Source organism: Chanodichthys erythropterus, chromosome 16, assembly GCF_024489055.1.
Source record: "Chanodichthys erythropterus isolate Z2021 chromosome 16, ASM2448905v1, whole genome shotgun sequence".
Lineage (NCBI taxonomy): Eukaryota > Metazoa > Chordata > Actinopteri > Cypriniformes > Xenocyprididae > Chanodichthys > Chanodichthys erythropterus.
Genome location: NC_090236.1, coordinates 14,930,001 through 14,957,500, shown reverse-complemented (window position 1 = coordinate 14,957,500; position 27,500 = coordinate 14,930,001). Strand labels below are relative to the sequence as shown.

Here is a 27,500-nt window from a genome sequence, read left to right as displayed (position 1 = left end):
GTCAAGAGTCACATTAGCTTGAGAACGTCAGCGATGATGATGTCAGTAAAGCAACTGAACTAAAACTGCAGACTCGATCTGGACTGAGATTCAGCAGAACTTCTGTGATCCCTGAACCGCGCTGGAACCCTTTCAGACTATAATCCTCGTTAATACAAACACACTAATACAAATCATTTACTTTAACAGACATATTTTCATGCATATCAGCCTGTATCTCAATATCCCACAGAAAGTTTGGATGTTTTTAAACGAACAACTCAATATTAAGGATTTTTCCCCATCACAAAAGAACAATAAATTGTTTTATTTTTATTTTTGCCAGAAATAATATATTTCTTATTAGATTTCATTATTATTTTTCTTCACAAATTATTATTATTATTATTAATTTACGATAAGAAGATTTGCAACAAGCCCAAATAATTCCTTTAGCAGGAAAAAGACGCACTCAGTGCAAAACATTACTGACTGATGTGAGGCTTTAATTCTTCCAAAACTTTAACAAATACTTCCTGTGATTTCAACAAAACCTCATCTATGTTAGCCAGATAATCGTAGTTTTGTGACAATGCAGCAGAATTTGACAACAACAATGTGGAATATGTCGAACAAAAACATGTTCAGGATCAACAGATGTAAGTTTTCCTGCGGCAGCGGCTTGAACGATTCAATGACTGTCAGCGAAACCTAAATTCTCCCGCGGACCATCACAACCGCTACGAGTAAAACCCTTCCTGCATCTTATCAAGAAGTCTTTTTAATGTGGAATGGTGCTATAAACTTTAAAAAAAAAACAATTTGGAAGTTTTATTTTCGCAGTAATGCCAAAGAAGAACCATGTTTGTTTCCACAAAGAACCTTTCAGTGATCAATTCTTAAAAGAACCAGTTTTTCTCAGTGTGAAGAACATTTTAATAATCTACAGAACCTTTTGTGGTTCCATGGATGTTAAAGTTTCTTTCTTAATGGAACCATCAATGCCAATAAAGAACCTTTGAAATTCATTTTATTATTATTATTATTAATGTCTTTAGGCAAATATATTTTGCGTCACATCGTAATACTGCAGTGAACACAGATCACGCGCTGACGGTCAGCTGAAATCTGCGTTGTCTCACCGTTCTGTAGATGTCATCGCTGCTGTCCTCAAACTTCTGCTGGATCCTCTCCTCCAGGAAGTAGATGCGGAGCTTGAGGCTGAAGTTCTCCTTCTTCAGGTCATTGAGGTGCTGTGAGAGAGTTCGGTACGTGTTAGACATGTCCGGTGTGTGTGAGTGTGTGTGTGTGTGTGTTTAGGGCATCACACAGTCCTTCTGCCACCGCTCACACACATCACACTGTCCAAAAACAACTACAAACACACGAAAACAAATAAAAGATCCTCAACTACATGACTGATCATATTTACACAGCCATCTTCACACACACAGAGAACGAGGGCCACGATAAGGGCCCGGAGCCGCAGCGCTGTGAGTCCATGATGAGCTTCAGGACAAACTCCGGAGCGCTGAGCTGTTTTTACTCTGGAAGAAATCCCAGGAATCCCTGACAGCCCACAGACAAGCCAACCAGATCACAGGCTCCAGTCACGCGTAAGATGATGGCCAACCAGAAACACAGAGAGAGAGAGGGTTGAGATGGAGGTGATTCACATGTGAACATGAAGGCTAACTGACTGGACTGTCTTAAACTGAGTTCCTAATAATAACTGGATTTGAGGAGCAGGAGAACCTGTCACAGCAGCACTTGATGTGTTTGTTCAGCCTCACTCCTCCTGAACGTCTCGACTCAATCTGAGCGTCTGATTGTGTCACATAATTCACTCTGAACCTGCTGCTGTCAAACTCAGTGCTGACGTCACTGTGGGCTTCAGAACAACACCTATAAATACAGCAGCAGGCAGGAGTTCAGACGCTTCTGCTAATGCCAGAACAACAGTGATGATGATGATGATGATGAAGACTGTGGAATCACACTAATGTAAGTCTGGGCATCAAAACAAGTGACACTCATGAAATCTCTCTTATATTTGAGCGAGTTTTCTGAGCGTTTGTCCACTGACACAGGAACAGTATCGGCTCTTGATCCGAGCAGATCCGGATCGTAAACCGAACTCAAAGACACACACAGGCACAATTACAAGCAGTTCATCAAAAGCCCTTGACTCACTAGGGGGAGGAGTCTGCTAAAAGAATTTAAAGTACCGTTTCCATGGTAACGCAATGTCCAATTTTTGATAAGTGTTTAAGCTTTTGAATGATATCTGATTTATGATGATGATTACTAAAATATGTGATAGGGAAAAATTGTCTGCTGTGCATTCATCATCTGCTGAGCGCTTTCCTAAAGAATAATCCGAGAATTGTACATATAAAGCACTTCCGCAACAGTGGTGTTCAGAAATGAGGAAGCACATTTTTTATTTATTTAAGAATCAATGTAAATTCATGTGCATTACTCTTAATGTTGACACATCTTCCTTGTTAAATGAACATTACATCAAAAAAACAATACAATTCTATTTGTTCCAATCATATCCAATCATAACCAATTACATCCAATCATATCGCAATGGAGACATTGCCTCCTGTCATGTGACTTTCCCCCATTCATTCTCAATTACCCCCCACAAAACCCACCGCACGCCGGGGATCAAATGGTTTTCTATGAGAGCAAAGGGAGGCGTGACTCCTGCTGTAACTTCACCTGCGGGTGTCGCTGTTGGGCAGCGTTCCTTAAGAAATATGCGTGACTTGCGCTCTTTTTAATGTCATAATTTGTAATATTTGTGTTGTTTTATATGTAATATGGATTATTTTCTTATCCTATTTTTTTTTGGTTGAGGCACTGCCTCCCTTGCCTCCTCGGAGGAAACGGCCCTGTTCTGCACCTTACAGAATCATTGTTCCAGTGTAATACAGGTCTAACGGTAGGACAGCCAGAAGCCTCGGCACCATTTTGATTATTTCACCACAGCCTCGACACACATGGCCGTTTCCATACATTGAATGGCACTGTGAACATGATCGGCTGTGGAAATGCTGTCACTTCAGCATGCAGCTTTAGGCAGTTCTGCACTGATGCCATGAGCAAACAAAGCTGAAAGATGAGCGTTTCAAATAGTAATGTTGTGAGTATGAGAGCTGGACACATTCACTAAACACACGCAATACAACAAACAGCACAGGGTGGCGCTAGAGAGCAGCACATATTCATAGTAGTTCTCATTAACTGTGTTTTAGATCTGTGATGGACGGGTCATCGAGACTCCAGCATCCTCACGACCCCACATACGACCGGCCGGAGGACAATGGATGGACGGATGGGTTTTAGATCTCAGATGGTAATTCAGTTTCATTGATGTAATTATATGGGAGGATGGCTGAACTCCGTCAGACAGAAAGACAGAAAATCTCACCTGTTCAAATTCTCTCAGCGTGTGTGTTTGAAGAGGAACTTTATCAGTGTCTTCACTCAGACAATCTACAAACACACAAACCCTCGTTATTTCTACAATATTCACTATCTGAGCATATGTGTGTGTGTGTGTGTGTGTGCTTGCATATATGTGTGTGTGTGTGTGTATTTTTGTGATTTATTATACAAATGTGTATAATGTCATGGCTGTTACACTGGTATTATGATGTAAACATGTTTTATGAGGACATTTCATGAGTCAATAGCTTTAAAAACACACTAAACAATGTTTTATTAAAAGTGTAAAAATGCAGAATGTTTTCTGTGATGGGTTAGGGTTAGGAGTAGGCAAAGGTGTAGATTTGGTTTGAACATTGGGGTGTTAAATGTTGGTATGCTGCCTGTTTTGTTTGTTTGTTTTTTTTATTAAAAAATAATCTGTTTCATGTGTAGTGCTATTGGAAAATTAATTTATTCCTATCTTATCCATCTATCTATCTATCTACACCTCATAACTTTATGAAATTTATGTGTAATGATTCATCAAATTCTAACATAAAAGAGATTCTAAAAAGAAAGAAATTATGTTAAATATTAAAACCGCCAGTAGGTGGCAGTGATTCGCTGTTTTAATGAGTGAGCCACTTAAATCGTTCATTCAGCCATTCATTCAGTCATTTAGGAAGAAAACAAACACAAATGTGAATAATTTTGTCATTGATAATTACAGACACTATTGAAAAACGAACATAACAGACGGCTGTTTTGGTAACTTGTTATACTGATAGTTATGGCTGAATTTCAAAATATAATGTGGAGTACTTAGCTATTACACAATATTCTCATATCTCCTTCTCAGTACATGTTTTTTTCTTTTTAATGTCCCTCTTAGTCGGCTGGGCAGCCCGTGCTCTCCCATTCAAACAGCAGCAGAGCACCGCTCGAGTCATGTGACGCACAGATTTCTGAGTAGGAACAAATTTATTGTTACAAAATTAATTCTACATATTGTGTTTTTCATGTTGAAATAGGGGGGGGGTTTACGACACCCTTGGGAGTAGAGGTAGTGTAGGGGAGAGAATGTACAGTTTGTACAGTATAAAAACCATTATGCCTATGGAGAGTCCTCACTAAGATAATAAACCAGACGTGTGTGTGTGTGTGTGTGTGTGTGTGTGTGTGTGTGTGTGTGTGTTTTACCTGTCATGTAACCAGCTCTGCACACATTGCCCTCTCCATCCACAACAAAATCCCTGAGGAAAACAGAACAGACATCCATAAATCATGAATTAATTTGCTGCTGCACTTTAATTTGACCAAGCAGCTGTTAGCTGACACGACACATCCACAGATTCACTATATAATGACATTCAAAGTCTTTTATTTTATTTTTTGAATACTTAACAGTAACAAGCAAAGACAAGAAGGCCTTGAATCTTCCTGCTTTCGTCGTGACATTTCAATCTAAAATCAGATTTCCTTTTAAACAATCTTGTAAAATTAAAAAACATTAGATAGTAAAAACAATTGTAATAGGAATTACAGCCTCTTACGCCCTCTGCTGTAATGAAGGTCAGATGATATTTAATATAAAAACAGCATAATGCAGGATGAACTCAAAACAAAGGAGAGCTGGATCCAAATGAATTAATTTTATTTAACAGAATATAAATAACAAAACAAAACAAACATGGGAACTAGAAAACCAGGGAAACAGAATGAGTGCCCAAACGAAACAATGACAAGGACAAGACTGGACGAGGAACACAAGAAATACGAGTTTAAATACGAGACGGGTAATAAAAACACACAGAACTAATCAACTATGTCACACAGGACAGGAAACAGGAACAGAAACAGGGTAAAATGCAAGCTAAAAGTCCAATAAACAAAACACACAGAACACAAGCCAGGGAATATGTAACACACAGCTTCTGTGCCTTACAGAACGGCCATAATAAGCTGCACTTGAATCATTAGGCTTATTTTTATTTCAAAGTTATATCATTTTGTATTTTCAATTCACATGCGACACTAAAATGACCATGATCTGATAAATGACGGATCTGTGAATGACTTCAGTCTTTCTCTACAAAAGGAAGCTTCAGCTAAACAAAAACAAAACAACTAGTGTTTATTTTCCAAAAGACACCAAAAATTAGAGAGTCAAATTAGAGATCAATGACAAAATGACTGGAAATATCCGTTTCATTCTCCTTACTGAACGATCGTGTAAAACCCATATCATTATACAAATGTGTGTCCTCATAAATCACAAAAATGTGCACACACACACACACACACAGATCATCACAAATGAGACTGGAGAGAAAATGGAGACTCTCAGGAATCTCACACGTTTCTCCTATAGATCAGGGGAACACGAACAAAATCGTGTTCTGTTAATTATATCTTACCTTAAAATAACATTTAAACCCAGGCATGAATTTCTAACAGGCAAATTCCCGGCTCTAGTGTAAAAAGAGGAAAATGGTAGCGTCGTAAAGGGTCAAATACATCCAATCACATCATGTCATCTTTTGCAAGTCAAAACTGACTGCATCCACACCAGCGGCGATCACATGGCAAATGCGTTACTGCCGTTCTCGACAACGTACCCTGATAAAAGTGCGGTTTAGCACTTACTAGCATGAAAAACAAATATAGACACAGACTGTGCATAGAGATCGACTCAAACTCGCTTCGATACAGAAACAAACCCTGTGCAAGTTCTTTTTTTTAATGTGACAATATATTATACGAGAAAGAATGCAATTTTCTCCCAAATATCCACACGATTGGAAATGTGACAATGATTTTATACAACAGTTCAACAAACAAAAATGTACATTTTAAATACAGTGTTGTTTTCAACTAAAGAGCGTTGAAGGCCTCAGGAGAACGACACTCTAACGAGTTTATGATCTGCAGTATCAGAACAGACTGAAGTCTGAAAGCAAAAGATCTCAATCTGAACTCAATCACTGCTCGAATGATCTCCTCTTCAGCTCTTACCGACTCATTCTCAGGGAAGATTTTATTTTATTTTATTTTATTTTTCATCTGAGACAAACTTGATCCCTGAATGAACAGGTTATGAAATCACAACAGCATGTTCCTCTGGGTTTAATGAAGTATATCTGCTCTATCTAACTTCATAAATCTATCCGTAACGAACACACGGCTCCAAGGCTTGAGTGAAGATCCACGTGCAGCATTTCTTTAGGACAGTCCTTCAGAGAAGTCAAAACAGGCACATGGTCAAATACACACAGCGTTCCAAACTAGGCAGAATCCAAGAACACAGAGAACACGAAACACGGGAACAAGAACACAGAGAACACGAAACACGGGAACAAGAACACAGAGAACACGAAACACGGGAACAAGAACACAGGCGCTCAGAAATGCAGTGGTAACATTACCAGGACTACGGCCCAATCCAACTGAGAACACAGCTTAGATAGACAAAGACAAACACAGGTGGAAACAATCAGGCATGATGAGAATAATGGGAAGAGAGTTATGGGAAATGTAGTTCATGTGTGAATGTCAATGAACTATCACATTTGTGTTATATTTCCCTGGCATTGAATTACTAAACCCTTCAGTTTCTCACACAGCTTGACACAAACTTCACAGTCCGATTCACAAGCTTGCGATTCGATTAAATTCCGGTTTCGCTTCAGTTTGATTCGATATCGGTTCATTTGGGATATATTTGGTACAGCAGGATATGTTGATTTCCCTCAAGAGAAAAAAAAATGAACTTGTTAAAATTCAAAACAATGACATATTGGAGTAATTATTACAGTGAAAGCTTAAGTAACATTTTATTATAAATGAATAATAGATATTTTTATTTGGGGAAACACAGACAGGGTTAGGGTTAGTCTCTGTGAGCCTCTTTGAATCGCGATAGGGTTGAAATCGCGGAATCGTCCCATCAGACACTGAGAGCATCAATCATGTGATCTCTGGTAATGACATGAAGACTTTTAAATCTCCGAAATACAGTGAACATTATTTGAACGCGTCAAAATGAAAGCAGTTCTCGACTGACCATGTTGAATATAATGCAGGCCTTTGAGCATCTGCAGTCATGCGCTGATGAATGAAACACACTTTATTCTGAATATTATTTCTGATCTCATATGAACTGCGCTGAAACAAAGGCCCGTGCATGCGATAAGCTACACACATGAAGCAACATTCATGATCACTGCGGATCGATGTGTTCAGAGCACAGAGATGAGAGTAATGTGGCATTGACCATCACGCGCATCCTCACCGCTCGTGCGCAGCGCTGCTCGCGCTTTCCGCTCCGTCGGTCCAGCTCATTGTGGAACACCGGGCCGTTACCGATCATTCCTCCATCTGTCAGTGTGTCGTTATTCCTCACGGACAGAACCGACGACAAAGGTGATGTTGGTTCGCCATTCCGTGCGCGTGCATGAGGACAGATGCTGCGCGCGCGCAAGTTCGGTTCGGTGTGGCTGTCCTACATTCACGGCCCGAATGAAGCTCCCTCTGCTTACAGTTGACCTACATGAGCCGAACCAGAGCCGTCAGAAGGCTTCAGAACCTCAGCTGTAATGCGCATGCGTGTGTCTGCGCTGATCAAACGTGATCACGAGAGCAGTTTAAGACAGAAATCACATTTACCTCAAACTGCGATTTCTGGTCTATGAAATAAATGAGCAGAACTAGAAACATTAATATTCATAACAGACATTTCAGGCTTGAACATTTCTCAGATATTTCTCCAGGTTTTAGTACCTTTAATAAACATATCATGTTAAATAATCACAAATAATCAAAACGTGTCATTCATGTGTGCAGAGTCTTCAAAAACATGAAAGTGAAAGTTCATTATTAATATAGCTTAATGAAATATATAAATGGCATGCTTATTTATAGGCATCAATCATTGTTGAAATCACTGAATATCATGTCATGTTTCTGGAAATACCCCATATAATGTTGTGTGTAATTTCATATTTCAGAAGAAGAAATGTATCGACAATTTCACTCTGTTTTATTTCTTCTTCCTTAAATTCAACCTTGAATTACAATATTCTGTTTGGTATACTTTATACTTTTGGTCAGGCATTCCTAATTCAGTTCAGTCTTCATTATCGATGTGAAGCACAAACAAACTCAATAATCGCTCACTCTGTGTCTTATGTTGACATGGGGAGTTAAACTGTGGTATGAGTGCTTTTAAACATTGATTTGAATAAAAGATTAAAATCAAATGTATATTTTTAATTGTTTTAATCATTTATTTCTGGAATCTGGAATTTCTTGTTCTGGATTCTAAGTCAGAGAGCAGATGTTTCTGTTTTAAAACACCTGATTGATTGATTGATTGATTCAGCTGGTTAGGAGAGAGAATGGTGAGACGGATCTGTGGGTCTCCAGGACCAGATCCATGAAAACACTGTTCAACTGATCCTGGGAAGTTGCATTACCGACAGAGACCAGCAGGCGTCACACAGTCACCGTTAACCCGAACAACCCATGAGTCAAATATACTGGAATTAATCGCTGCCCTGTCGAAGCTCTACACGTTCTTGCCGAATGCCACCCGCGGGCCGGTGCGCGGCGCTCTGCCCTCCGTCCCGTCAGAGATGATCCAGATGGCCGGGGTGATTCTGCCGCCCTCCATCACCACTTTGATCTCCTCGGCGCGGGCCATCTCCTCCAGCTCCGGGCTGGTCTCCGGACACCAGTCCACCATGAACTTGTCTTTGTTCTCGCACATGTTGATCTCCTTCTCCTCCGGCTGCGGCCCGAACAGACAGTCTGCGGGAGACAAACCGTGACAAGCCGCCGTGGACCCGTGATGAGGCCGTGACCGACATTCACATTCCCGGTTTCTCAGAAGCAGAAGTCTTCTTAATATTTGCCATTTTGTATTAAAACAACTCAATTACATTTTAAGTTAACAGACTGAAACAGTATTTTCTTGTAAAATGTACTACTTGAAAGTGTTTTTTAAATATTTTTAAAATGAAAATATAAAAAAATAGATTTGCAGTGTTGATAACTGTGGAAACGACACTTCTGAGAAACTGAGACTTCATCAGATCTTTGAACAGTGTTAAATTCAAACACTTGCAGCATGTAAACTATATATTCTGTGATATGATGAATATTTCTGTATTTTAGGAAGTGCATCAACCTTGGCATCAGAAAGTTACTTGGAGATTGAAACTATAGATGAGGACTCTAACCATCAGTGATCATCTCACCTGCCAGGTCGTGCAACAGGTCCTTCATGAGGTGGCCGATGATGGCGTAGAGCGTCATCACTATGACGATGGAAGCGAGGATGATGTAGAAGATGTGAATGGGCAGATGAATGGCGTCTCGAGCAGGTGGGATGTAAGTCTTGAAGAAAACCTCCTCCTCTTCTGCAGGGGGCAGCGACGGCGGCTTGCTCGTGACGGACATGATGACACCCGCAGGTCCAAAACTTCAATGAGTTTATCATCACATCTCAGATTATTTTAGAGGATTTCTTGCAAGTCATAATAATTTTGATAGTTTTACAGCACACATATTTCAGTGAGCTCAAATCACTTGCTTTAATAACATCAATTTATAGAGTTTTTATTTTTGGAACTAATTCTGTGCAAATAACCACCTCAAACACACAAGTGCACCGAAAACACTGTGAAAGTGTGGAGCTCAATGCTTACCGTCCGGACGAGAGTCTGTTTACAGGCCCTGATGAAGGTCAGACAGTGTTCGTCCAGGGAAATCGCAGACGTTCATGTCTGTCTCTTCCACTATAGCTTCAGCAATGATGGAGTCATGAGGGATGGAGACGCTGATGTACACGAGCAGCGCTGCGATTGGCTGAGACTGTCAAGGTCAAAGGCTTTATCAGCAGATATAATCCAGCTTTGACATGGCTTACAGGCTGGTTATGGTTAATCACGAGCTGAGAGAACAGGTACACACAGTAAACAACTTTATTATACAAAACATAAAACTTAACAATGATGCTCTAGCTCGTGTAAAACGTAATGCAACAAAGTTAATCTCTCTGAGCAGAAGCTCGATGAATCCAGGACACGATAAAGACGGTTAATTATATAACCAGGTCACTAGTGTATGATGTATTTCATCCTCTCGACAGGATTCACCGGCGTTTTGAAGCTGAACGTCTCGCATGTTGTTGTATATTTCGACACAGACAGGAATTAGAATAATCTTGAAGCTCATGAAGATGAATCAGACACAAGCTGTTGGTTCCTAACAAGGAGAGGCTTTAATTCTATATCTCATTTGCATAATTTATGTATATACAATGCCAAAATATGAAACATCCCAGAATTCATTTTCATGAAGTTGGGAACTCAACAATTACATTGATGACATCACATGACCACACCCTCTTTTCATACATAAAGACACTGTCATCTACGCGTTGACTTCTACAGCAGCAAAAAGAGCATGTGATGTGTTATAAACACTTGGAAACATTAAAACCAGAGTACAGTTGACACGAGCTGTATGGAGACTCATAGTGACGTGATGAAGTGTTGCTGAAGGTGATCGGTGCTGTTGAATCCTGGCAGCAGACCGGCCCGCTCTTCCTCCATCCCGACCTTCTCCTCCTCTTCACTGCCTCTCTCAGCATCACCAGCTTCAGCTTTAGGGCCAAACACCCAGTCTGAGGAGAGAGAGCGTGAAAAACACTCAGTTCATTTGGAGGAACACACACCAAAATCTGTGAGTGTGTGTGTGTGTGTGTGTTAGGGTTACATGCTTTCTATCCCAGTGGGGAATTCAATCTGAACGCACACAGACTCATGGGTGTTTTTGAAAATGTAAAAATGCACAAAGTTTTCTGTGATGGGTTAGGGTTAGTGTAAGGGGATAGAATTTACAGTATAATGTACAAATATGGACAAATCCTAGCAAACATTTGGACATTTAATGACCATTGAAAAGACGTCCCTCTGACACGTCCTGTCATGGTTGAAAAAGGGTTCCAAAATGAAATTTGAATGGCCGTTGGACAATGTTTGCTGGGACCCAGCAGTTGGGTTAAAAATGTAATTTAAAAAATTAACCCAACGACTGGGTTTGTCCATATCTGACCCAAATCTGAATTGAAACAACCCAGCATTTTTTAGAGTGTGTGGTTTCTTATTCAAGCTATTAGCATGTGTTCACTGGGAATCAAACTCATGAGCTCAGTATTGCTCCGCCATAAACAGATAAATATTTGTGATAAATATCAAGCTCTTAAAATACAGTTAATCAAACATCTTCATAGTTGCCACATTCAGTCCATGACAAACTAAACGTGTGAGCGATTAGTTCATGCAGCAGCTGTTTACTCGTATCAAAAAACTACAGATGTTTCTAAAACACAAAGGAAATGCAAACATGGCACTCGATGCAGATGTGCAATAATGAAACGGCTTTCAGCGTGTTTTCTTCTTCAGCATCAGTGAGTGTTTGCAGCTTTTGTAATGGATGTGTTCGAGTTTGAGTCCCTCAATCGTGAACAGATGGATCTCAACATCACAGTGTTGTGAAGAGCTCAAAAGTGCAAAAGAAGCTGGAAAATCAAAGAATGTGGAGTATCTTCCTGAAGAACAGTGGGTCGTTCAACTGATCAGGACAAGCAGAGACTCACAATCAAAACACACTGACCATCAGAAGAACCGAGAGGGTGAAAACTTCTCTACAGCATTGTGTGTGACGGTTCAGTTATTATCGATTTCTGTGATGTGAAAGAGCTTCATCAGGACAGGACTAAATTAAAAACTAATTTTACGAGGTGCACAAACCACAGAACTGCCATTTCTGCGGCCCACTTTGAACACGAATCAACAGTCGAAAAGAAGGTCTACATCAGCTGTGACAGTTATCAAACAACAAAGGCTTACATGAGAGAATGGAGCAGAAACACAGCACAACACGCCACCAGACACGGGTCACACGGGTACCTGCCAGGTCATGCAGGAGGTCGTTTATCAGGTGACCCACGATGGCATATGTGGCCAGAACCACCAGCACCAGGCCGGCGGTCACGTACAGCACGTGCGGCGGCAGAGAGATGGCGTCTCGCGCAGGAGGCCTGAAATCTACGAAGGGAGACGCGTCTCCTGCGTCAGACTGCAGCGAACGGTGAGAACGAGACGCCAGACGGCCGACGGCCCCCGAACGGGACGAGGAGGAGGAAAGGAAGGTGTCCATGTCGACGGCGGATTCTTCACTCTCTGTCGCTCGACGATCCTGCTAAATAATAAATCTGCTGTGCAGAAAATGAGAACGAGAGAGAGAGACATATAGGACAGCACGCTTAATTCCAGCTCACCACACAGAGAAGGTAAAGAAGGTTTCTAATAACAAACAATTTCTGCCTGGATTACAGGAGCTGCAGATTAAGGCCGTTTTAATCAAAACCTGAATCCAGCAGAGAGAACATTCCCAAGATTATGAGAACAAAGTCCAGAGATTCCCATCTAATCAACCAAAGAGAGAGAGAATAATGGGAAGAATGATTGGCAGATGCATGACCAAAATCAGACCCGTTTCTTGTTCTTTGCCCTGAAGAGTGTAATTCCTGCAGTAATAGTTCAGTAATGTAGTGTACACACTGATAAATACATAAAGCTGTCTTACCTTCATACTCATGTCTGTATACGTGATCTAAGACTAAACTCCTCATGCTACTGAACTCCCGCGCGGCTCCTCTCTACTCGGGACAAACTTCATCTGGATCTCCCATATTTAACCTCATGAGCTCGTACATGAGAAACGTCCATTCCACGATCGTCATGCCAATGTTGAACACGAGGATTATTATCATTAACGGGTGCGGCATACTTGTCTCCTAACATGCAGTCTGTGTGGATCCCTGCGATATGCCATCCTGCTATAATCCATTGATCGTATTTGAAAACATCGTCATAAGCATTCCTATAACTAATCCACCAGTTTATCTAACAACCCTTCTGCACAGATCCCATAATGCCCTGGTCCTGGAGCCCCTCAGTGCTGAGGGCGGTTCTGTGCAGATCACACCCAATCACCAAACGACTTCAGTCCCACAGACTCCCTGTGCCGGCGCTTAAATGACATTCACAGCTGGATGTGCCAAAACGTCCTTCAGTTAAAACGGAGGTAATTGTTTTTGGCATATCTGGTCATATTTGGCATTAAAGATGAAATATCAAAGGAAAATGCATAACTTGACACCAAAGGTCTAAAATCTAAATGTGAAGTCAGGAATCTTGGCGTCATCCTGGATCCTGATCTTAGCTTCAGAAGCCACATCAAAGCTGTAACTAAATCAGCCAACTACCATCTAAAACATCACAAATCAGATCTTTTGTGTCTAAGCAGGACCTAGAGAAGCTTATTCATGTGTTCATTACCAGCAGTGTAGATTACTGACTTCTTAAAAGACTATTAGACATTTGCAGCACAAGCTCCTGAGCAATACCAGAAAAACTGAACATATCACACCAGTTCTTAGGTGATTACACTGGCTTCCAGTCTTATTCAGAATCAGTTTTAAAGTACTTTTAATTGGCTACAGATCCCATAAACCTCGGACCAAAATACATGGCAGATATGTAGCTCTCGAGGGAAGGATCCATACAGTTAAATTCAGAACATGGTGAGATGGTGTTTAGCTATTATGCCACCCACAGCTGGAACCGCTTCCAGAGGATCTCGGATGTGCCCGTCAGTAGAGTCCAGATTAAAAACACATCGGTTTTTAACAATCGCAAGGGCACATTTCTCAATACTTAGGTCACTTTTTCAAAACTCTTCACACAGTTCTCCTAACCAACTTTCAGCTTCACAGCAGTTTATTTGCACTAAACCAAAACACTTCATTCATGTTTCAAATCAAGTCATTCCTCCAGAACAGTAGCAAAGGTTTCACCAAACAAACACACTTTATCAGGGTTTGGGCAAAATTCCAAGCTCGGAGCCCTCGATCCCCTCGGACAGCACGCCAAATACACTGATTTTACTCTATTCAATCATTTGTAAGTGTGAATTCGAGAAAGCACCTGCCACAGGCAATCAGACATGATTTTTTTCATTTATTTATTTTTAAAGATTTATTTTTGGCATTATTGCCTTTTTATTATGACAGGACAGTGAGTAGACAGGAAGAGAGAAAGGGAGGACGGGATTGGGAAAGGAGTCCTCTTGACTACACCTACCTCTTCACAGATTTAGGAGCTGGTTTTAGCACCAAAATTATTTAAGAAATACCCGTAGAGCAAAAATTTAGGTGTCCTAAAATTAGGACTGACATCCCATTATTTCTCCTAAATCAGCAAGTTAGGAGCTACTTTTAGCCTTAAAAGTGCAATAGGTGATTCTCTACAGAAACATTTTTTGTTTTATTCATTTAAAGTCTCCTCATATCCTGATAGAAAGCACTATGTTAAATGGTCTAAATGTATTTTTATAAATACATATTGTCTGTGGAAGGTGTAGGACCATAAAATCCAATGATTATATACAAGCCGAATGAAATATTATGATGTTCTCCTGCCTGTCAAAGTATGTTTTTACATACATGTTTTTACGCACCCTGTTCTCACAGACATCAGCGTGTTTGATGCTATGCAGAGTTTATACAGACAGACCTGAGTCACGGAGGACAGCAAACAAACAAACAAACGGCCACGGTTACAGTTCCTACCGCATCAAAACATTGAGCTTATGCTGCGTTCAACTTCACACCATAACTACTGTAATACAGAAACGGCAACCCGTGACGTTGTAACGGGAGCTATTCAGTCAGACTCAGAATTATGAGTATCCATGTCAACAGTATCAACACTGAGCTCTCCAAGTTGTTTACATTCATTATTATTGTCATGTTATGTGCTTTGAGACATGAGGTAGTTTAATGGCGTCTCTTGTGATGCTTTGCCGAGAGCAGCTGTGTGTGTGTGTGTGTACATGTGTTTTGAAGGAGGTGTGGCTTTGGATGGTGATTGGCTGGGAGGGTGGGATCATATGATTTCAGTACTAGCAGGCTAACGTTAGCATTTCCAAGATCACCTACTGCACCTTTAAGATGTTTTGTGAATACGGCCCAGGACTCTAAGTCGTGGATGGTGTAAATATACACTAGTAAAGCAGGTTTATAAGTTTACACACTCCATTAGCAGTGAAGAGACATTGCCAGGTGACAAAAAAGTACACTTCTATAATGTACTTAAAGTGCTGTATTTTCGTGCACTAATTTTGTACTCAATATACTAAAAATTGTTCTTTAGTACTTTAGATCATCTTAAGAACATCTAGTACTCAACTGTGCTGTTTTGAGACAACAAGAAATATGAACAAAAATGTGCTTTTAATATACTATCTTTGTATTTAAAAACTATATTTAGTTACCACTTGTAGTATACTACGGGTTCAAATGTACTATAAGTGGTATGTAAATACATTTTTTAAATACAGATATAGTATATTAAAAGCACATTTTAGTTCATATTTCATGCTGTCTCAAAACAGCACAGTTGAGTACACTTAGATGTTCTTAAAATGATCTTAAAGAACAATTTTTAGTATATTAAGTACAAAATTAGTGCACGAAAATACAGCACTTTAAGTACATTATAGAAATGTACTTTTTTTTCACCTGGGTTGGGAAAGCTGGTGAGTTGCTGCTAGTATAAAATCACAAACCGAAACTCTCAGACTCTTCCATTCAGATAGGGACATCCTGAATTTAGTAATAATTTTAACTCTGCTTTTATTGCTTTTTTTTAATTTCTTAGGCATATTTTTAATGTATCTGTTGTGATTATCTTGATTATTTTAATTTCTTTTGATGTAAAGCACTTTGAATTACCATTGTGTATGAAATGTGCTATAAAATGCAAACTTTTGAAAATGGGTTTCAAAGTGCAAGGTTTTGAAAACGATACCTTTATCATCTCTGTGTAAACTACAAAAACGTGAGTTTGTGAAAACGGTGATGTCATGCACATGCGTATCACGTGTTCAGACTATAGATGTGTTTCTTTAAAAAGTGACATCGCCAACTACTGGCCTGGCAGCAGAATACAGTGTTTTTGGTCGGTTTCACAGATCTGTGCGAACGTGGATCAACACTGTAGTCTGCACGTGAAAATCACAAAGGAAAAATTTTCAGTTTTTAGTACATTGTTGTCATGTAAACACAGCCTTATATGTCTCCCTCATCAAACACCGCATTTAACTCAACTCGTTAGACGAGACTCCAAGGCTGTGTCCGAAATTGCCCCCTATGCCCTTAAAGGATTAGTTCACTTTCAAATAAAATTTTCCTGATAATTTACTCACCCCCATGTCATCCAAGATGTCCATGTCCTTCTTTCTTCAGTTGAAACGAAATTAAGGTTTTTGATGAAAACATTCCAGGATTATTCTCCATATAGTGGACTTCACTGGCCTGCAAACAGCTGAAGGTCAAAATTACAGTATCAGCATCATTCCAAGTGCTTCCGCCAAAACTACACTTTCGTATTCTTCACAAAGCTTACGCCGTTTGTCCTACACCTTCCCTATTCTGCTTACGGAAAAAATGGAACTGCCGCTGTGTTCGTTCCGTTAGTAGAATAGGGAAGGCGTAGGACATACAGCGTAAGCTTTGTGAAGAATACGAAAGTGTAGTTTTGGCGGAAGCACTTGGAAGGCGATCATTTGTTTATGAAGCATATACATTTACATTTTTTTTAAAAAAATGACCGATTGTTTCTCTAGATAAGACTCTTATTCCTCGTCTGGTATCGTTTGAAGCTGCACTGAAACTGTAATTTTGACCTTCAACCGTTTGCAGGCCAGTGAAGTCCACTATATGGAGAATAATCCTGGAATGTTTTCATCAAAAACCTTCATTTCTTTTCGACTGAAGAAAGAAAGACATGAACATCTTGGATGACATGGAGGAGAGTAAATTATCAGGAAAATTTTATTTGAAAGTGAACTAATCCTTTAAATAGGGTGTCATCAACCCTCCTGACACTCTGAATATCACAACAAAACATGTTTTGGAGGGAAAGAATACAATATTTTCCTCCAATCATAATGTAGCGCTGTAGGGTTAGTGATGATATATACCAGGATTTGGAGTGAACAGTGATCCGGCCATGATCTCTTGAAAGTGCAACAGAAACTTTGTGACAAATAAAGTCAAATAAAGTGACTGAAAAACAAAAGCACCATTTTTTTAATGGATAAGAAATATCCAGCATAAAGAGTACAAAATAAATCAAGATATAATCTATTCATAGTATCAATAAAGATTATATAAGCAAAGGAAAGTTGAAACATGTGACACTTACCTGTCAACGAACATCCACTCCACAATTCCCAAACGCTGCTTTTTGCTACAAATTGGACAAAACAAACCAAAAAAAAAAAAAGACTGACAGAAATGAAGGGGAAAATCCTTCTCTATGAAGCCGTGTGCGAACTACCGAGGGCCGTGTGTGATCTACATGCTGACGGACCCTACACTTCCTCCTCAGCCTCTTTGAAGAAGACCTCCGACATCAGGAGGGTCCAGAAGGCGATGGATATGGACACATTGATCACGACCATGAAGATCATGAGCGGATGCAGCATGCTGACGGCCTGCTGGAAACCTTTCTCTGAGGTCGTGTGAGCGTGTGAGCGTCCGTCTCTCTCTCCAGAGACGAAGATAATCCGGCTTGCAGCGAGACGAGAGTGACCGCAAACAAGGGATAGAGAAAGAAAGTTCAACCGCAGCACATATGAACCCAGCAGGACATGTGATTGTTATATTATCGTACGCTTATCTACGGATCGCTGCTCGTTTCCTGTATCTTCCAGAACTTTAAATGACCCTCGACCCCCAACTCAAGTCAACAGATATAATCCTCAGTATAATCAGACGCTTATTCATAATCTAAACCCTCACAGAGACAGATGGCACGTCATGATGAGCACTAATAAGGGATCACCCACACATGATCACGGTCATCATCATCATCATAAAAATAATAATAAAAAAAAAACAACAAACAGAGACATTTCTCAAAAAGTAACTGAATGAATTTATAAGTTTGTCCATGAATGACACACAATGCAGCATTAAAATCACACAGAATATCATAATGAGCGAAATTTCCATCTTTTTCATGTTTAATGATTTGAAAGAATGTCAGTGAATGATTATTAAAACACATCCATACATTTAAAACAGTCTTTTTGAATAAGAATATTTATTTACTGTCACACTGCTGGGTCACATGATCGGCTCAGTGTCCTGTTGTGGTCGAACGTACGGGATACAGAAGCTCCTGAAAGTCCTTCATCAGATCCGTGCCTGAATCCGCAGGATCTCTTCACTAGCGTCACTCTTCTTCATGATGTCTGCTACATTACTGGATGTATGACGTCAAGTTCACACAAGTGTAGAGAATCACATTAACTATCAACATCCTGCACTAACTAACCCTAACAAACACAACACTGACCGTCGTCAGCACTGGATCGCACCGCCCGCCGCAGCACGTTTTCGCTGATTGAACATGTTGAATCGGTGCTTGTCTGGTCATGGAGGTCTGAGAAGTGACTGTGATCAGGCGATTGTTCGCGTCGGTCGGTGCGAATCGGCCTTCAGCAGTTCAGATTCAACGAATGTCTGTCGGATGCGTGTGTCGCCGCGTCTTTCTTTAGTATAAATGGCTCCTGCTGTAATGCTCTGCACAAATCACTGTCATCATTACACTCAAGATCCGGAAAACACACTTCCTCCGTCCACGTCGCGCGTCCTAACAGGCCAGAGTCCTCTGCTGCTTCTCCTGCTGCAGGAAGTACTCGCAGAACAGAGCGCGCACTTCCTCTCCGTCCCGGTCGTCGGCCGACGGCGACACCTCATCGGCGGGCTGCGGACTCTCCTCGTGCCGCACCGCCTCCTCCCAGCGCTCGTCGAACTCGTCGCCGTGAACCTCGCACACGTTGTGCAGGACGCAGCAGGCCAGGATCATGGTGGGAACCACGTCCATGCGGCAGTCGTTGCGCTTCAGCAGGCACTGCCAGCGCGCCCGCAGCCGCAGGAAGGCCTGGTCCACCACGCTCCGCGCGCGCTCCAGCTTGCGGTTGAAGGCTCTCTGTCCGGCCGTGAGCTCGCTGGACTCGGGGTGGCTCTTCAGCAGCCAGCTCTTCAGCGGGTAGCCGGCGTCGCCCAGCATCAGGTAGCCCAGCGGGCGGCCCATGAAGTCCAGCGGCGGCTCGTGCAGCAGGAAGCCTCCGTCGCAGCCGCGCGCCCACAGCGTGGAGTTCTGCAGGATGGCCGAGTGCTCGGTGCTGCCCGGGAAGCCGGCGCACACGTCCCAGAACTGACCCAGGCCGTTGACGGCGCCCTGCGTGACCACCGACAGCCAGCCGCGGCTGTTCCAGTAGTTGTCGGTGTTGCTGGACGGCGCGATGATGGGCACGTGGAGGCTGCCGACCGCGCCCACGCAGTGCGGGAAGCCCCAGCGCGTGGCGAAGAGCCGGGCCGCGTCCTCCAGCTCGTGCTCGCTGGGCGTGCGCAGGTAGAGCGGCCGCAGGAGCAGGACGATGGCGTGACACACGTCCCGCACGCACTTGCAGACGGTGGAGCGGCCGACGCCGAACAGGGTGCTGATGGTCCGGTACTCCACGTTGGAGGCCAGACGCCACAGCGCCACGGCCACCCGTTTCTCCAGCGGCAGCGCCGGCCGCAGACGCGTGTCCTGCCGGTTGAGCCGCGGCTTCAGTTTGCCGCACAGCAGGAAGAACGTCTCTTTGGTCATGCGAAACTTCTCCAGCCAATCGGACGGCTGGAACTCCCTCATCACCACCCGCTCCCACCAATCGGTGCTCTCGATGTTGCTCCAAACCCGTGTGGGACGTGCCGGAACGTCACTGATCGGACGAGACGTTTGAGCGATCATCATCTAGGAGAGGAGAACGAGTCTGTTAGAGTTATCTGCACAACTCTAGTCAAGTCAGCTTTATTTCTACAGTACAGATCGATTCAAAGCAGCTTCACAGAAATAAACTGGAAAATAACACAAACTTCATCAAATATCTGCTCTTATAAGACAATAGAGTCATTATTCAGATCAACTCAGATGATATTAACCCTTAGGAGCATTTTTGTCTTTTTCAGTGTTTTATCATTTTGCATGTGTTAATCAACTACTTACATTTTGGCACAAAGTTATTTTATTGCATTTTTTTTAGAGTGTAATTTTCTATTTTATCCTCATTTCCTTTAAAGGGTTAGTTCACCCAAAAATGAAAATTCTGTCATCATTTTCTCAAGTGGTTCTGAAGCTGTACGAGTGTCTTTGTTCTGTTGGACTAAAAAGAAGATATTTGGAAGAATGTTGCTGATCCTCATCGACTTCCACTGTAGGAAACAAAATACTATGGAAGTCAATGTTTGATTACCAACATTCTTCAAAATATCTTCTTTTGAGTTCATGTTTTATTAAATATATATGCTATATAAAATAATGTTCATAATGAGATAAATCACATCTTATGACGGTTTTTGTGACATTATGCAAACCCAGGTGAAAAACAAGTACACTTCTGTAATGTACTTAAAGTGCTCTATTTTCGCACACTAATTTTGTACTTAATATACTAAATTAAATCTTAAGATAATCTTAAGAACATCTAAGTGTACTCAACTGTGCTATTTTGAGACAGCATGAAATATGTGCTTTTAATATACTATTAAATGGATATTTAATATACTATTTAAAAAATATATTTAGTTACCACTTTTTTAAATACAAGGATAGTATATTAAAAGCACATTTTAGTTCATATTTCATGCTGTCTCAAAATAGCACAGTTGAGTACACTTAGATGTTCTTGAGATTATCTTAAGATTTAATTTAGTATATTAAGTACAAAATTAGTGTGCGAAAATAGAGCACTTTAAGTACATTATAGAAGTGTACTTGTTTTTCACCTGGGAAGTTCTAACCCTGTGTGGATATAAAATATAGCCTGAAAGGACACGAGAAGCAGCATTATAGTTATTTACACTGAAAAAGAGAGTTTACATTCGGATGCTGTGAACCATCACACACACACACACACACACTCACGTACGTTTGTTTTTGTGAATTGTGGGGTCATTCCACAGGCGTAATGGTTTTTATACCGTACAGACTGTATTTTCTCTCCCCCTACATTAACCCTAACCCGAACCATCACAGGAAACTGTGCACACTTTTACTTTCTCACAAAAACTCATTCTGTGTGATTTATAAGCCTTTTCAAAAGAGGGCACATGGAGTAATGTCCTTATAAATCACCTCTTTTTGTAATACCGGTGTCATACCCATGTCATTATACACATTTGTGTCCTGATATGTCACAAAAACATGCACACTAATGCACACACACACACACACACACAAACACTTATGGGTAAAATCTGATCAAAACAATTATCAATCATTATATTATCCTATAATTGGCTCTAGTTGGCATTTTGTCTCATAATTTCGATGGCAGGCCAATCACGTGTTATTTTCTTGATCATATTTTAATTGAAATAATAAAAATATTGCAAACCCTAACCCAACACAGTTCAGTCAGTTAAATACATACTCCTTGACAACAGGTTATCGTACATAAAGTATTGAAAAACTGAGAGTGAAAATACCATCACGTGCTGCTGTTTAATCAGTAACAGAGCTGACAGACATGAGCAAAGTAAAACATTATCTTAAAATAATTTAAACTTGTTCTAAAAATCTTTTTTATTCATGATCTTGAGCTCAACGCGCTCTCTAGGTGGCGCTGTGGAGTCATTTATTCTCACCATGATCATCCTCTTGTGTCTCTGATGGAAATACTGTCTGTGCGCGACGCGCCGCTGAACCTCGCGTCTGCGCTGCGCGTCCGCGCTGGTGACGTCACGCCGCCGCTTCATCAGCACGTAACTGAGCGTGAACATGAGCGAGCGCAGCGTCTCGTCGTTGGCCATGTTCCCGCCGTTAATTTCACCTCGGAGGTCAAGACGACGCGGCAGAAGCGCGATGTGTTCAACGACGAGCTGCAATCCGTCCGGTTATTCCGCGCACATGATATTAATTCATCATTATTAGAGCTTTCATCACGCTGCTACTGCTACTGCTGCTGCTGCTGTGTCGCTGCTCCTGTGACGTCACTCTGCAGCGCCGCCTGCTGGCTTGACGTCACATCCGAGTTTTATCTGTAACAGAAGTTCATCCATGTGAAAATGTGCTTTTGTTTTATCTGCTGATTCTTTTATCTGATTCTCATTCATAATTGTACACAAATAAAATAATTTATGATCAGATCAGATTCTCTAAATTAAAAAACAATCAAGACTTTTGTCATTTATTCTTCATTTGTATTTTTCCTTCTTATTTTTGATCTCTTCACTGTCCTTCTTTCTTTATGTTGGATTATCAGATATAATATTGTTCCTTCAGTAAAAAACAAAATATTGCAATATATTCTGAATAGATAATAAAGAGTTTATTTATATTTGAAGGTCTTTTGCAAAGTAAATATAGCCTGTATTTTTTTGTTAAAATAATAATGTTGTTATAATCTTAACATAATAATGCTAAAAATACTTATATTGATGTATTTTTAAAATAGCCATTTATAAGTCTGTGTTATTCAGTGCACTGACACGTGACATACTTATTAAACATGCACATTTTAAATCTTTAAAAAAACCTTTTTGCAACGCTAGGATCACTTCCGCCATCCGTGTCCATGGCAACCGAAACGCATCTTCCGAATGATGTCAGCGTCACATTACCCGTCATGCCTCGCTGTGGAAGGGCAACAAGCAGCAGCTCGCGCAGAACCGGCTCCTCTTCGTCCGGTATGAGCTCCAATCATTTCATTCGATGATCATCTGACTCTTGTCTTATGTCACATCTCTGTAAGGACGAGCCTTTTCTCGGTCAGAGCGGCTTCATGACGACACAGCGCTCGAGACTTCAGTGAGAGACTCACAACTAACAGCAGATGAAAATCATGCAGTACTCCGAGTTTATCATCTGATGAGAGCTGCAGCATTCAGTATAAACTAGTCTTTATATGGCTTTATTTCAGTTTAAGCTGCTGCTGGTGTGTGATCTGGATTAGAGATTCCTGTCAAGATTTCTGTTATGACTGATTCCTTATTCCTGTCATGAATAATTCCTATTATGATTCCTGTCATGATTTCTGTTATGACTGATTCCTTATTCCTGTCATGAGTGATTCCTGTCATGATTCCTGTCATGATTTCTGTCGTGAGTGATTCCTGTCGTGATTCTTGTCATGAGTGATCCCTGTCATGATTCCTGTAATGAGTGATTCCTTATTCCTGTCATGAGTGATTCCTGTTATGATTCCTGTCATGATTTCTGTCATAAGTGATTCCTTATTTCTGTCATGAATGATTCCTGTCATGGTTCCTGTAATGAGTGATTCCTGTCATGATTCCTGTCATGATTTCTGTCGTGAGTGATTCCTGTCGTGATTCTTGTCATGAGTGATCCCTGTCATGATTCCTGTAATGAGTGAATCCTTATCTCTGTCATGAATGATTCCTGTCATGATTCCTGTCATGAGTGATTCCTGTTATGATTCCTGTCATGAGTGATTCCTTATTTCTGTCATGAGTGATTCCTGTTATGATTCCTGTCATGATTTCTGTCATAAGTGATTCCTTATTTCTGTCATGAATGATTCCTGTCATGGTTCCTGTAATGAGTGATTCCTGTCATGATTTCTGTCATGAGTGATTCCTTATTTCTGTCATGAATGATTCCTATCATGATTCCAGTCATGATTCCTGTTATGAGTGATTCCTTATTCCTGTCATGAGTGATTCCTTATTTCTGTAATGAGTGATTCCTGTCATGATTCCTGTCATGATTTCTGTCATGAGTGATTCCTTATTTCTGTCATGAATGATTCCTTATTTCTGTCATGAGTGATTCCTGTCATGATTCCTTTTTTGAGTGATTCCTTATTCCTGCCATGAGTGATTCCTGTCATGATTCCTGTAATGAGTGAATCCTGTCATGATTCCTTTTTTGAGTGATTCCTTATTTCTGTCATGAGTGATTCCTTATTTCTGTAATGAGTGATTCCTGTCATGATTTCTGTCATAAGTGATTCCTTATTTCTGTCATGAGTGATTCCTGTTATGATTCCTGTCATGATTTCTGTCATGAATGATTCCTTATTTCTGTCATGAATGATTCCTGTCATGATTCCTTTTTTGAGTGATTCCTTATTCCTGTCATGAGTGATTCCTGACATGATTCATGTAATGAGTGAATCCTGTCATGATTCCTGTTATGAGTTATTCCTGTCATGAGTGATTCCTGTTATGATTCCTGTCATGATTTCTGTCATAAGTGATTCTTTATTTCTGTCATGAATGATTCCTGTCATGGTTCCTGTAATGAGTGATTCCTGTCATGATTTCTGTCATGAGTGATTCCTTATTTCTGTCATGAATGATTCCTGTCATGATTCTAGTCATGATTCCTGTTATGAGTGATTCCTTATTCCTGTCATGAATGACTCCTGTCATGATTCCTGTCATGAGTGATTCCTGTTATGATTCCTGTCATGATTTCTGTCATGAGTGATTCCTGTTATGATTCCTGTCATGATTTCTGTCATGAGTGATTCCTTATTTCTGTCATGAATGATTCCCGTCATGATTCCTGTCATGAGTGATTCCTGTCATGATTCCTGTCATGAGTGATTTCTGTTATGATTCCTGTCATGGTTCCTGTAATGAGTGATTCCTGTCATGATTTCTGTCATGAGTGATTCCTTATTTCTGTCATGAATGATTCCTGTCATGATTCCTGTAATGATTCCTGTCATGATTCCTGTCATGAGTGATTCCTGTCATGACTCCTGTCATGAGTGATTTCTGTTATGATTCCTGTCATGGTTCCTGTAATGAGTGATTCCTGTCATGATTTCTGTCATGAGTGATTCCTTATTTCTGTCATGAGTGATTCCTGTTATGATTCCTGTCATGTTTTCTGTCATGAGTGATTCCTTATTCCTGTCATGAGTGATTCCTGTCATGATTTCTGTCATAAGTGATTCCTTATTTCTGTCATGAATGATTCCTGTTATGATTCCTGTAATGAGTGATTACTGTCATGATTTCTGTCATGAGTGATTCCTTATTTCTGTCATGAATGATTCCTGTCATAATTCCTGTTATGATTCCTGTCATGATTCCTTTTACGATTCCTGTCATGAGTGATTCCTTATTTCTCTCATGATTCATGTAATGAGTGAATCCTGTCATGATTCCTGTCAAGATTCCTTTTATGATTCCTGTCATGAGAGATTCCTTATTTCTGTCATGAATGATTCCTGTCATAATTCCTGTTATGATTCCTGTCATGATTCCTTTTACGATTCCTGTCATGAGTGATTCCTTATTTCTGTCATGATTCCTGTCAAGATTCCTTTTATGATTCCTGTCATGAGTGATTCCTTATTTCTGTCATGATTCCTGTCATGAGTGATTCCTTATTTCTGTCATGATTCCTGTCATGAGTGATTCCTTATTTCTGTTATGATTGATTCCTGTCATGATTCCTGTCATGATTTCTGTTATGAGTGATTCCTTATTTCTGTCATGATTCCTGTTATGAATGATTCCTGATTCTTGTCATGAGTGATTCCTGTCATGTATGGCAAGCCGTTTTGACTTTTATTCATTCTCAGGATATGAATTCTTGATATCAACAATTCAGTTCTTGATATCAGGAATTACATTTCCACTAGTAACCATGTTAATTCTTGATATCTGTAATTGTATTTTCAGTGGTGAAATGTCTCCATAGGCTGCCATTCAAATTCAGTTGTTGATATCAAGAATTGATTTCTTACTAGTTGAAATTCCAATTTCACATATCAGAAATACAATTCTTACTAGTAAACATCATAATTTTTTATATCAATAATTACATTGCTTTTCGTGAAAATATCTATTCTTGGTGTCAACAATTGAATTGCTACTAGTAACAATGTTAATTTTTGATATCAATAATTTCATTGTCATTGAGACATTTCACCAGTGAAAATACAATTACAGATATCAAGAATTAACATGGTTACTAGTGGAAATGTAATTCCTGATATCAAGAACTGAATTGATGATATCAGGAATTGATTCCTGTCATGATTGCTGTCACAGCTGTCTCTATTCATTAGTCCTCGATTAGTCCATGATTTGTTTCTGATATGGCAGAAATTTCTCTGTTCATGTGAGGCGCTCGAGTCCCGTGTCTCTGCCGTGTCCTTCTGACTCATGATTGTTGACACATGTGACTTGTGATCATTTATCTCCACAGGAACAGGAACTGCTCTTTTCTCACTCAGTCATGGACCAAGACTACGAGAGCCGGCTCTTACGACAGATCAACATTCAGAACGACAACTCGTCCAGTCCTGTCGTGAGTTCAGTTCAGTAAACACATACAGCAGTGTGCTTTAACCTCTACATCACTGAGGTTTGACTGTAATCAGTGTCCGGAGTCGTTTGGCTCGTTCATTCGTGACACTCGTTCAGATCATTAGTCGTGTGTCTGCTGCAGAAAGTGCCGGAGGTGATGCGAGTCCTGACGCCCACAAACTCGCCGCTGTCCTCGCCCAGTAAGCACGGAGACAGATTCATCCCGTACCGCGCCGGAGCCAACTGGAGCGTCAACTTCCATCGCATCCATGTGAGTCACAGCCAATCACAGCCTGATTCATCCCGTCACGTCCAATCACAGCTCAGGCATTTCGCCCAAACCACCTGATCATCAGCAAACGCATAGTTGCTTTAATTTACTTTTCTTTTGTCATTAATGTCTCTTTTGCTTGCAGGAGAATGAAAAATCACAGAATCAGAACAGGAAGACCAAAGACGGCGGGTCAGACGGCAGCAAAGGTGACGTCAGTCCTCACGTTCAGAATCAGACATTGATGCACTGAGCAGACGCTTTTATCCAGACATGAACTTACAAAACTTACAAAACATGAGCGAAAGCAATTCTGCCAAAGAGCAA

General features: G+C 40.6%; 3 protein-coding genes and 1 long non-coding RNA gene across 14 annotated transcripts in view; 2 read left to right on the top strand and 2 right to left on the bottom strand.

Moving 5' to 3' along the window:
- The window catches only part of LOC137002439 (myomegalin-like), a 54,492-nt gene extending 46,716 nt beyond the window's left edge, over window positions 1-7,776 (bottom strand). Inside the window, exons 1-4 of one of the 2 annotated variants that reach the window (XM_067362073.1) lie at window positions 7,712-7,776; window positions 4,621-4,673; window positions 3,422-3,486; window positions 1,122-1,232 (exon numbers count right to left, since the gene is read on the bottom strand). In XM_067362073.1, the coding sequence (XP_067218174.1) occupies window positions 1,122-1,232; window positions 3,422-3,486; window positions 4,621-4,673; window positions 7,712-7,761 (279 nt within the window). In that variant the 5' untranslated portion in view covers window positions 7,762-7,776. Of the gene's footprint in view, window positions 1-1,121; window positions 1,233-1,390; window positions 1,681-3,421; window positions 3,487-4,620; window positions 4,674-7,711 lie in introns of those variants that run through there. The other variant, XM_067362074.1, reaches the window with a different exon arrangement.
- On the top strand, window positions 2,000-4,394 carry LOC137002442 (uncharacterized). Its single transcript, XR_010891865.1, has 3 exons — window positions 2,000-3,133; window positions 3,246-3,346; window positions 4,313-4,394. It is a non-coding gene; the product is annotated as an uncharacterized lncRNA (long non-coding RNA).
- A 2,912-nt stretch (window positions 7,777-10,688) lies between the features above and the next one.
- LOC137002656 (uncharacterized) lies at window positions 10,689-22,634 on the bottom strand. Of its 4 annotated transcripts, none has more exons than XR_010891900.1 (3): window positions 22,256-22,634; window positions 17,760-20,363; window positions 10,689-11,107 (listed from the first exon to the last, which is right to left on the bottom strand). XR_010891900.1 is itself a non-coding variant. In XM_067362441.1 (2 exons), exons 1-2 carry the CDS (start codon window positions 22,418-22,420, stop codon window positions 19,215-19,217), a joined length of 1,314 nt encoding a protein of 437 aa, XP_067218542.1. In that variant the 5' UTR covers window positions 22,421-22,634; the 3' UTR covers window positions 17,365-19,214. The 4 variants fall into 4 exon arrangements, 1 of the variants encoding a protein (XP_067218542.1); XR_010891902.1 differs by lacking the exon at window positions 10,689-11,107 and adding an exon at window positions 16,789-16,877; XR_010891901.1 differs by lacking the exon at window positions 10,689-11,107 and adding an exon at window positions 17,365-17,620.
- A 517-nt stretch (window positions 22,635-23,151) lies between these two features.
- The window catches only part of LOC137002655 (fizzy-related protein homolog), a 14,968-nt gene continuing 10,619 nt past the window's right edge, over window positions 23,152-27,500 (top strand). For 2 of the 7 annotated variants that reach the window (XR_010891899.1, XM_067362435.1), the window contains exons 1-4: window positions 23,152-23,296; window positions 26,802-26,903; window positions 27,045-27,173; window positions 27,319-27,382. Coding sequence is in view for 5 of the 7 variants with exons in the window: in XM_067362435.1 (XP_067218536.1) it covers window positions 23,210-23,296; window positions 26,802-26,903; window positions 27,045-27,173; window positions 27,319-27,382 (382 nt within the window). In the remaining 2 variants the exon portion in view is untranslated. Of the gene's footprint in view, window positions 23,545-26,801; window positions 26,904-27,044; window positions 27,174-27,318; window positions 27,383-27,500 lie in introns of all 7 variants that reach the window. The other 5 variants (XR_010891898.1, XM_067362440.1, XM_067362439.1 and 2 more) reach the window with 4 other exon arrangements.